Raw genomic sequence first — 11,276 nt, 5'->3', positions numbered from 1 at the left:
CCCCAGCTTCCATAGCTCTCCTCATAAGAAAGATGCTCCAGACATCTAATCATCTTTGTGATGATTACTATCTCCAGTGGCTCCTTTATCGTACTGAGGAGCCCAGAACTAGACACAGCACAGCACACGGAGCCTGAATCCCTGGGGACCAGGAGCAGCCGGCAAACAAAGCTCTACTCCGCCTTTCCCACGGCCCCCTCCCGCTCTTTGCCCGGTGCTCGCGGTCCCCGGCCCGATACCCGCTCCTGGCAGGACAGGACTCTCCAGCCCCGGTGTCCGCCGTCCCTAGCGGGCCCCGCTGTGCCCCGACCGCTGCGGGAGCTTCGCGGCGGCCCCGGAGCTGCGGCGGGCCGCGGACGCCCCCTACAGGCCCCGCCGCTGCCCCCGCCGCCGCATCCGGGGCTCCGTCCGGCGGATGACGTAAAGCTATAAAGGCCCGCAGCGCCTTTGTTCGCCCCCATTACGCAGTTGCAGTTCGGCGCGGGTGGAGGTGAGCGCGGCTGCGGGCTAGGGCTCTGCGGGCGGCACCGCGGGGCGCTGCGGGGACCCACGGCGAAAGGTCCGCGGCGTGGGGGCCGCGTGGCGCGCCCCTCGCGGCGGAGTGGAGGCGCGGCGGAGCCGGGCCCGCCCCGCAGTTCCTCCCGGCCCGGCCCCGGTTAGGGCTGCGGGACCCGCGCGGTTGCGGTGGGGCAAGGAGGGTCCCAGAGGCGTGAGGCGCGGTGTCCGCCATTTTAGGTGTGGGGGTTTCTCAGCATCCCGGGGGAGGGCGAAGGGGGCACGGCGGGAGCGCCGCGCCGATGTGCCCGGACGAGGCTGAGTCGCGCGGTGGGGGAGCGCTGCGGAGGCCGCCGGGCGCGGGGACGGAGCGGAGTCGCTGCCAGAAGCGGCCGCCATTTTGTTGCGGTGCCTGAGCCCGGGGAGGGTCTGACGCCCCCCTGCTCCCCGTGCCCCGGAGCGCGGCTGAACCGGGGCCCCGTGCGGCCCAGCTCAGCTCCACCGCGGCTTCCTCAAAGGTGCTCTGTCTGCGCTCCCGTGTGTGCCGGAGCTGGCGCGGGCCTTCCCGCCATCGTGCTGGAGACACGCGGGCAGCGCTTGTCCACAGGCGCCGGGCGGCCTGCCAGGCACGAAGAGGTTTGGCTTTGTATTCGGCTTTTGGCCTTTTTTTGTTTTTAAGCCCTTCTGCCCCCGCGGCTGTAGTTATGGCATTGCTGTGTAGAAGTGCAGCGGTGGTCTGGTGTCTGCTCAGTCTCACATATTGTGTAGGCCAGGACTTTAGCATAGGCTCCGTGTACTTCACATAGTACAAAGAATGGGCTTAATTTAGAAGTACTTTAAGTAAATGACTTGAAACGTCCAGGATTTAAAGTTAAGTGCTAGGATTGCCAGCCAGGGCAAAAAGATCTGGAAGAGTTTTCACATTCACCAATATTGCTTCATTTTGACAGTGCTTTGTTCCACTATTCGAAGTTCTATTTAATGTCTTCTAAGTAAGCTATATAACGTGAAGAAGTAACTAGTAATTCTACTTCTACTTGCTTCCATTATAAAAAGTTGTAATTAATGTTTTTTATACCTCATATTTCTTACTTAGCATCTGTCTGAAGAAAATTTGTATGCACTTTTGAGAATAGAAGTCATTTATATACCATGAAGTTTCTATTGCAGTCTGATATTTTGTTAATAATGGCCTCATTCTTTTTAGTAGGTCATTTACAGAATCAAAATGGTTGAAGCAGATCGTCCTGGGAAGCTGTTCATTGGAGGCCTGAACACAGAGACTAATGAGAAAGCCCTTGAGGCTGTATTCGGCAAATATGGACGCATTGTGGAAGGTAAAGAGAACTTTTCTTAGGTGATAATAGTAAAAACAAACAGCATAGCTGTGATGACTTTTTTGGCGTTGATCATCTGAAATGATGGCGCTTCCATGTCCTCTAAGAAGTTCTGAGCTTAAAAGGTTAAATAAAGGTTAAGTGTTCTTTACAGGGAATTACAGGGAAGGCTGATGTGACTTTGTTTCTGCAGTCCTTTTGATGAAAGACCGGGAAACAAACAAGTCCAGAGGATTTGCGTTCGTCACATTTGAGAGTCCAGCAGATGCAAAAGATGCTGCCAGAGATATGAATGGAAAGGTAGGAGTTAAGATCAATTATATGTTGCATTTGCTACTGACCAGGACAATTAATCTTTGGGGTAAATCAACTGGTAATAAACGATTGAAAGAGACTAGATTAGAAGATTGTGGAGACAAGTCGTAACTTCAAATTTGACAAAATGTCTCTGTCTCCATGAAGCTGAAATCTGTTTCTTCTGTTCTTAGATCTGGCAGTAGAAAATGAAGTCTGGCTGGTAGTCAGCTACACTCTTTTCTTATTCCTTAATGAGTGACGGAGGGCTTTTCAGCAATCAGCTCTTCATTCTTGCATGTTTCAATAATGATTTTTGGGTTGGATTTTTCTTTTTGATAATATTTGAATGCAATACTTTGTAAATTATACCTCAGGGAAGTGACTTACCTGAAAATTATTAACGGTTCCCTTAACATGGGTTGACTGTGACTTCCCTTGAGTGCTGGAGCATTGATGAGCTATCTGGTATTCTGTGGATAATCTCCTACATTTGTGACTTGCATCATTGATCTGCTTGGTGTGTGTGAGGGGCATCTTTCCAGTTAATGTGCAATGGGTTTTCAGTTAGCTGTCAACTGAATCTTTTTGTTTATACCCTGAAGTGCAATGGTCTAGCTTTAAGAGAACTAAGAAGTGGAATGTTTTTAAAAATAAAAATACAGGAATTTGCAGCACAAGTTCCAAGATAATATCAGGATAGTTTGTCAAAGAATTGTAGGCTGCTGTAATCTGTGTCTATTGTGGCACATGTTTGGAAAGGTAGATGTAAGTCGGCAATTCTTTGGTCAACAGCTGCTTTTCTTCAAAGGCGTGTGTTGTCTCTTCAGGGAGTGAAAGCATCTCGGGTCACTTGAATTGCAGACTTTGGTTTTCCATGCATTATCTGAATGGTTGTGTTGAGGTCATACTGCACTGGCCTTGTAAGCAGTGCCTCTTTAGATGCCATTCAAGTAAAGTGAAGAAACATTCAGTGATTGTGGTTAATTGACATTTGAGACTTTGATATATTTGTTTTGTTAGTATAAGAAGTGAAATGAAAGAAAAATGTCAGTTATTGCAGTCAGTAAATAAAGCAACTTTAGGAATAAGAAAATTACCTTGGTGTAGTGCTCATTCACGCAAATAGTAAAGCCTCTTGTATTTGTATTGTAGCAAGCTATATGTTATAGAAGGACAGTGTCTTTTCTGCTCATACTGATGTTCATACTGCTTCATGACAACCTTACCATAATTAGGGTTACTTTCTTTGAAGACTTCCTTTTTAAACAAGCTAGTAGTTTTGTCAAGGCAGAGAGTGGCAAATTCAGGTGATGTTCTTTCTATACCAGCCTAAACATCTGTCAAGGTGCTTCTTTTATCAAATTTTATTTCTCCACTGTCTAGTTTGCCACAGTTCTGAAGACTTGTTTACTGCTGTGCTTAAATACTTTATTTTCTCTGAAACGGTCATTGAATCCTCACATAAGGTAATTTCAAGGACCAGTAGGTAATTGTCAGACTGAAGGGAACTCAGTCACTAATGTACCTGTTTGTGGAGTGCAGCTTGCAAATCAGAATCCCTCTGAAAATAATCACCAGCTGTTCTACATCTTGAATGTTGTGGCATGTTTGGTCACATTGGAAACATTTGGGAGACTTCTTGGTAAAGTAGCTAAATGAGGCAATGTTTGTGGCTGAGGTTATGTCTGCTTGTTCTGGAATGCACAATCTGCATTCCTGTCAAGAGATGCTAGATGGATGGCCTTGTGGATCATCTTTCTCATGGGTTTGTCTTCATTATAAATCCAGAAGTACCTTCATCTGCTTTGAAATTAGAACAGCAAATGGTATATGAAAAGAACATCCTCAAATGGGATTTGGCCTAGAATGTCCTCTCATCCAGTTTGCTTTGACCATGGATATGAAAGATTTTCACGAGTTGGGCTCTCATTCTCATCTTCAGAAAGCCTTCTGGACAGCAGGTACTGCTTGGTATTCCAAAAAGACTCTGCCTTCAAGGTCTGAGGAAGAGAGTGTTCAAGGCCTGGTGTGAGAAGAGGTAATTGTCATAAATCACAACTTGGAAGGTTTCTTTGTCCGTTTGGAAAAGATGGATTGTCATATTCTCAAGATTTTAATGCACTTGAGAAACAGCAGCAGAAGCACTGTGCAGACCAATTCAAGAAGTCTGTAGAGAGTTAGGTGATCTGTCTGACCGGGGGAAGAGTTCTGCATTGCCTGTCTGTTGCTCATTCTGTCATCCCAAAGGAATTTCAAGTTGTAGCCAGTGGAAGAGGCTGATTCCAGCAGATTCTGCAATAATGAGTTTGCATTTGATTTTTTATTTTGCAAATGTTTATGAAAATGTATCCAGAGTTTTGCACCAATTTGGGTGAGGGGTAATACATGAACAGCTTTATTTCATTCTATATTGGAACAAACATAGACTAGTACAAGCTTGCTTGTTGAAGATTAGTTTGTCCTGCAGAATGAGAGCAGGAAATATGTTAGAGCTGGGATGGAGATTTCACACTTCAATTACTTTTTCTACTTAATTGAATAAATACTGTTGTGTCTGAGCAGTGCAAAAGAAGTTCTTTATAGCAGCTTAGCAGCCTTCCTTAAGAATAATCATAATTCATGGCAGTCAAGTCTACATCCTGATGCCACAAAATGCACGTGCTTACCTGGACGTAAGTGTGGATACTCCCAGGTCTGTAGTGGTTGTTTGGTGCAGTGGACTGTTCTCATGATCTTCTGATTCTGTGTCCTAAAGATGAAATGGATAATTAAAGAGAGAATATGATGACCTTCAGCAAAAGATCAGGACAAACCAAAGATTTAATACCAGTGTAGACCTGCCAAGCCAGCTGGGCTGTGCTAAGAGAATGGAAGCAGATGCTACAATACCTACAATGTAAACTGCACTCAGCACTACAGAAGGTTTTCTTACTCTTGACAGAAAGTGCTTCCTGTTCTTTGGTGAAGAACTGATACAGTGTACAGAAACTTGGCCTCTTAAGAAATGGATCTTCATTTCTTGGATATATATGGCAAAAGGAAATGCAGTGTGCCATCAAGGAACGTGGAGAAATGGAGTCATTGCAGCATAAACAGTGAAGTGATCCATTGAAGAGCAAAGCCCTGTGTGGTGTTAGGACCAGCTTCATGCAAGTTATTGTGGCAGTTCCTTTGATTTCTTGCCCCGCTCCCAAAATGATGCAAATTTTATTAATCTTTTCTGTTGAAATGTGGAACAGCTAGCAGGATAGTTCTCTAATTGTGTTTGGTTTAAGTTCCTGGCTCACTTTACAAATCTGTATAGTTTACTCATTCCACACATAGGAGACTTCGCCAAGCTATTATTGTCTTAAATGACCTGTAGCTTAAATTATTTCTGGTTTTTAGCGCCAGGGTAACTTCACTTTCTGGTGCCTATACCATTAAAAATGCTTCTATAACACTCTGATTCAAGGTTATAAAAACAAACTAATGAGTGTTCATGTTGACAGCTTGTGCTTTGAGCTCATTGAAAAAACGTCCTTATTCTGAAATGGGTTGTGTGACTTCTTTGTTTGGTGAGATAAGACCTTTGAGCTAAGAAACTGTAAAATGTCCCCTCTGCTTTGAAATAGGACTAACTTTGATAAATACCTTCTGGTTAGCAAAAAACTGATCTTGTACATAGTGAAAGGTGTTTCTGCACCTATGGAATAGCTTTATAAGACTGCTTGTGTAAAGCAGTCTGCAAAGAAACTATCTTTTGCCAAGGTAAGATGCGTAATTACAAGGCAGAAGAAAATAGGAGGAATTACAAGGAAAACTGTACCTCCTTACATAACAGAAATGAGATAACTTAAACCTAGCATCCAGGTTTTCAGAACCCATGCTAGCAGAAGGGGACGGTGTTTGCTTTCTAAACTTAAAACAAGCTGTCAAGAATCTGCCATGAAATCAAGGACAGCAGTGGCCATAGCAAAACTTAAGGCTTTAAGCCCACTGTTTCTACTTGAGAAGGATGAAACAGATTAATTATGATGGCAAATCAATATGATGCAAACTGAGAGGTTCCAGTCATTAGAGTGACTAATGCTCACTCCTGGGATGTTTCAGTTTGTCATGCCAAAAGGTTATTTTGAGAAGCCTGCCATATGTAAAATATTTAATGAAGTCAAAGCTAAGACAAATTTGATTTTGCTGGTATTTCTTACTCTTTTCCCTCACAATGGATCAAGTTGGACCTGTGTATGTACACACAGGTTTTCAAACAATCACTACAACTCTATGAGGTGGCAAAATACATGCACTACTACAGTGAATTTTCAGAGTGCTAGATTTTGATAGAGAACAAAAAATATTCATTACTTCAATGAAATATTATTAGCAGTTCAGATTAAGACATTACTAGCAGTCATGTTTGTGTTAATTTATTGCAGCAAACAAGTGCAATGAAAAACATTTTCTGTGTGATAAGTTGTCATGGCAGAGTTAAATATTTAATTGCTAGAAAAGGCAAATAAACCGTGTTTGCCAGGATAGGCGTGCAGTAACCAAATTTTAGCAGAGCTTGTGATCTTGGTTCTGCTATAGTATCCAAACATATGATGTCGAAAGATCATACAGAAATTTGATTAACTAGGCTGAGTTACTCAACATGTTACTACCTGCTCATGTTTGAGATATATTAGTTGGCTGCAGAGTTCCTTTTATTTGAGGTCTATATTCCAAAAAAGCTTCTACTTTTTTCATACCACAAAAAAAAAAAAAAAAAATAAAACCACACAACAGAATCCACAAACAAAAATGCCCCAACCACAAAGCACCTCCCCTGTGGAAAAGCAAGTAATAGAGTAAATTGTGACAATCACCTTGATTGAAAACCCAGCTTGAAACACTAGAAAAAAGGGGTGAATTGTCCAACTCAGTCTGCTGTGTAGATGCTGAAATAACATCTAAATACTTCAATGATCACCGTTTTGTCAGGACGTCAAGAAAATGTGCTAAACGGCCTCCCCATTGCCAGAAATCCCGACTGAAGCTAAGTTACCTTCAGCTTAATCTTGTAACTACAGGTGCACTCCTAGTTTGGTACAAAAGTACGTGGCAAATGAAAGTAAATTGTAGATCGTATATCATGTATCATTTACAGAATAAATGACGTGGGGCTGCCATAATCATTGGACACTTGTGTTTTCACTGAAAGTCCTTTCTGATGCTGCTCTGTGGTTTTTTTTGCCATCAATACCACAAGAATGAAGTACTGTAGAAATTGAAATTAGGCCCAACATGCTGCTGAATACTTGGGGACTAATACTGAAGACTGAAATCAGTTCTAGAGTTGCTCTAACTTATAAAATGGAAGCCCTATAATAGTGAAGCCAGAGGGGCTTGATTTAAGAAATACAAACATGACTGAGCAGTAAGTAAAGCAGCTTCTTCTTTAGTCATTAGATGGGAAGGCAATTAAAGTGGAACAAGCAACCAAGCCATCCTTTGAAAGTGGTGGTAGGCGTGGGCCGCCACCCCCTCCCCGAAGCAGAGGTCCTCCCAGGGGCCTTAGAGGCGCAAGAGGCGGAAGTGGCGCGAGAGGACCACCTTCAAGAGGGAGTCACTTGGGTATGTATTGACCTCTCTCATTATACACTTCGACAACACAAGACAATCTCATTGGAAGATGACAATAATCCTACTGGAAAAAAAAAAGTCAAACACCTGAATAGTGCACTCCTTGTTCTTTATTAAAATGATGAAATACAATCTCAGCAGTTTAGTCAAAGTTTTGATTAGGCAAGTACACCTTAAGAAAAGGCTTTCAAATGTGAAGATTCCTTTCTACAGCTAACACTCCACTTGACTTTTGCCTATGAAAGAAAAGCAGAACTCCTGCCATGCACGTGAGAAAGGAAGCTTTCTGGTATTCAAGTTGAAAAAGTGATTCTCTACCACCAGGGGAAAGGGAACTGCCTTTCATTCTTTACTAGCAAGAGGTCTAAACTGAGAAAACCGTAGGTCTGATCCTTCTAGATCAGGGTGAGAGTTAGGGCAGCTAAACCTTGTTTGTTGAGTTGAAGCTTTCTAAAGTGTAAGGATAGTACATTACTTGATACTGGACATTCATTAAGATACAGGTATTTATTCAGACTTTCAGTATCAAAACTCACTTAAAAGAACTAGAAAGCAGCACCTGAGATATAACAGTAAAAGCTGTAATGCAGAAAAAAAAACCCTGGAAATAGTGAAACATCTGTCTTGAAGAGTCTGTGTAGTAGGTTCTGCAGACTCAGTAGTACCTCTGTTCCCTCTCTGTAGGCTCTTTTCTAGTACATCTTCCCAGGTGGCTCTTGTCTTCTGAGAACAGTAACTTGTTAAGCATTTAAGCTGTGACTGATTACAGATATCAGCTGTCTTTTCCCTTGTGTCACACCCTGTAGCTTTTGGATAAGTTTTAAAAGACAGTTCTTGCCAGGAATTTAGGTTGTGGAAGGTTTGGCTCTCAGTTCTGCCAGTAGCATTTAACAGAGGCTAGAAGACAAGAGAAGGCTTTGAGGTCTAGTTTAAGAGGTTTACTGTTGATCATGTAGTGGTAATAATGGCACCTTTAGGTCAACATAGTTCAGGCTTTAGGATAATGCAGGTGAGTATCACAGAAATAATAATTGGTTCATGGCTTATCCTTCTAGGGTCTTCTCGAGGGCCACTTCCCATGAAGAGAGGTCCACCTCCACGAAGTGGAGGCCCTCCGCCTAAAAGATCTGCACCTTCAGGACCAGTGCGTAGCAGTAGTATGGGAGGAAGAGGTAAGGACTTCCTGACTAAATTAGTTGCTTGGTCAGCTGTAGCACCTTAGTCTTCCCTTAGGAACTGGTGCAAATCATTGACTCGAACTTCAGTCATCTGTGGGGTAGTGTATTGTTTTTCTAATCTTTGGTTCTTTTCATACCGATATAATTTTGCATCTGTTGGGAACAGCTTGGTGCAATTTGAATATGTTTCTTCTAGTGCCACTTTAAAACTGTACAAGCAGAAATGTAAAATGTTCTAAATGTAGGCTCCAGAGACACTATTAATTGTTTTAAATAGTTTTATGTACTAGCACTTGCCTAGAGTGTTCTGCATGGCTAAATGCTAATTAAATGGACTGTTTCTCTGAAGCTCCTGTGTCACGTGGAAGAGATGGTTATGGTGGTCCTCCGCGCAGAGAGCCAATGCCATCACGGAGAGATGTCTACATGTCTCCAAGAGATGATGGCTATAGCACTAAAGACGGGTAAATTCTTACGCTGTTTTATATTAGTGAAGTGTTTTTTGTTTGGAGAAGGATCTTGATTCCAGACCTTCTTTGGCAAGATGAATGGCTGACATCTCAGTTTTTGTTCTTTGTAGTTATTCAAGCAGAGATTATCCCAGTTCCAGGGATACCCGGGACTACGCACCACCTCCCCGAGACTATGCATATCGTGATTATGGTCATTCCAGTTCACGTGATGAATACCCCTCCAGGGGCTATAGGTACCTACTGTTGGAGTTTTCTCCCTGTCACTTTATTCTTGCTGTGATGTTAGTGATTTGTACTAAGTCTTAGTAGTCTTTCCTCCTATAGTGATCGTGATGGATACGGTGGTGGACGTGACAGAGACTACTCGGATCATCCAAGTGGAGGCTCCTACCGAGATTCATATGAGAGTTATGGTAAGGATCCATTTTGAGGATCATAAAAATGTACAGGTGTCATGAAATCTGACTTGGACTAGATTGCTTGTGTTTTAGGGGGAAGTGGCACACTTTTTTTCCCCTACAGTGACAGTGCAGTTGTTGGTTATCATTTGATCATCTTATTAAATAAGCTATAAGCTAAAGAAGCAAAGTCTACAGTTCAGGATGACAGCTGTCTCTGGAAAATATGGCTGAGTTTCTTCTGTAAAATAACAAGCTATTTTGGAATACCCAGTTAAAGAGCCTGCCTGAATAAACAAACACCGTCTTCATTCCTTCAGAGTCTTTAAATCCACTCACTGCCTGATATGCAATTCCCACTTAAAGTACCGTTAGTGTGACAGATTATATTAAGACCATCTCAATACATACAAAAGAGTAGCAGTAAAATTTTAATACAGCAATTCTGTAAATTCAGATTTGAAATTGTTCTATATAACTTATGGTGTTGCCATATTACCTGACCATTGACCCTGCAGGTAACTCACGTAGTGCTCCACCTGCTCGAGGGCCCCCGCCATCATATGGTGGAAGCAGTCGCTATGATGATTACGGCAGCACACGAGATGGATATGGAAGCCGAGAAAGTTACTCAAGCAGCAGAAGTGATGTCTACTCAAGTGGCCGTGATCGTGTTGGAAGACAAGACAGGGGTCTTCCCCCATCCATGGAAAGGGGCTATCCACCTCCTCGGGATTCTTACAGTAGTTCAAGCCGCGGGGCACCCAGAGGTGGTGGCCGTGGTGGAAGCAGATCCGATAGAGGTGGAGGCAGAAGCAGATACTAAAAACACTCTCAAACTTTTGGACCAAGACAGATTATTTCTCAAATGTGGAAGCTGTTCTATCTTTACTACCAGAGGACTACTAAAAGGAAAAGTTGTTTTTAACCTTTTTTTATTGTTGCCTGTTAAGTTTTCCCCTCCATGACTTTTATGCTTTTGTGAGGAAAAGTTAAAACAATGTTTAATATCATTTCAAAATTGTTAACATTTCTTTCAGAAAGCAGATGTTAAATGTATGAGCTTGAGCTGTGTACTAGTGTTGTAATTTTCAAAGTAAAGTTTCCCTGAAATGCCACACTTCCATCTGATTTTCGTCATGAATGGAACAAGCTGTTCTTACGATCTTCTGCACAACATCCAACCATCTAACATGGAGATGGATTGTTCTACATGTTCAGCATCTCATTCTGAAAGTATTGCTTGTGATTTGGAGGGTGGTGGGGATGATACCACATAAAGCTCAGTTGTGCCTAGAGTTTGAAGTCACAGTATTCCCAGTACAAAATGCCGTCAGATCCTTGTGTAAACAAAATTAGAGGATTTCATTCACTTAAGCCAAAAAAGCAAGTGGATAATGCTATATTCTGCCTTCCTACTGTTTCATGGGGAGTTTTAAAAGATCTCCCCTCCAAAAAAATCATGTTAATGTAAGTCAGCTACAAAATACTGTT

General features: G+C 42.6%; 1 protein-coding gene and 1 non-coding gene across 5 annotated transcripts; both read left to right on the top strand.

Annotated features, from left to right (window-relative positions):
* The first annotated feature begins 408 nt into the window (after positions 1 to 408).
* RBMX (RNA binding motif protein X-linked) lies at positions 409 to 10,900 on the top strand. Of its 4 annotated transcripts, none has more exons than XM_014255341.2 (9): positions 409 to 490; positions 1,703 to 1,832; positions 2,026 to 2,132; positions 7,553 to 7,724; positions 8,789 to 8,905; positions 9,261 to 9,375; positions 9,492 to 9,617; positions 9,709 to 9,797; positions 10,301 to 10,900. In XM_014255341.2, exons 2-9 carry the CDS (start codon positions 1,724 to 1,726, stop codon positions 10,606 to 10,608), a joined length of 1,143 nt encoding a protein of 380 aa, XP_014110816.1. In that variant the 5' UTR covers positions 409 to 490; positions 1,703 to 1,723; the 3' UTR covers positions 10,609 to 10,900. The 4 variants fall into 4 exon arrangements, with proteins under 4 accessions (XP_014110816.1, XP_014110814.1, XP_005526150.1 ...); XM_014255339.2 differs by having other exon boundaries at positions 9,694 to 9,797; XM_005526093.2 differs by having other exon boundaries at positions 449 to 490; positions 1,706 to 1,832; positions 9,694 to 9,797.
* On the top strand, positions 1,880 to 1,952 carry LOC148183046 (small nucleolar RNA SNORD61). The gene has a single exon (XR_015773921.1). It is a non-coding gene; the product is annotated as a small nucleolar RNA SNORD61 (small nucleolar RNA).
* Positions 10,901 to 11,276: the final 376 nt, after the last annotated feature.

This window comes from Pseudopodoces humilis, chromosome 15, assembly GCF_049639895.1.
Source record: "Pseudopodoces humilis isolate 2021_Gansu_Grassland_sample_001 chromosome 15, ASM4963989v1, whole genome shotgun sequence".
NCBI lineage: Eukaryota > Metazoa > Chordata > Aves > Passeriformes > Paridae > Pseudopodoces > Pseudopodoces humilis.
The sequence above is the reverse complement of the archived record's forward strand: the minus strand, read 5'-3'. Positions and strand labels throughout refer to the sequence as shown.

What these genes read in the sequence shown, in the direction of transcription:
- RBMX (XM_014255339.2), top strand. Translation starts at nt 1,724, where the DNA reads ATGGTTGAAGCAGATCGTCCTGGGAAGCTGTTCATTGGAGGCCTGAAC. An exon ending in TTCAAGAGGGAGTCACTTGG is followed by an intron (nt 7,725 to 8,788) that starts GTATGTATTGAC and finishes TTATCCTTCTAG; the next exon opens with GGTCTTCTCGAGGGCCACTT. An exon ending in AGATTCATATGAGAGTTATG is followed by an intron (nt 9,798 to 10,300) that starts GTAAGGATCCAT and finishes TTGACCCTGCAG; the next exon opens with GTAACTCACGTAGTGCTCCA.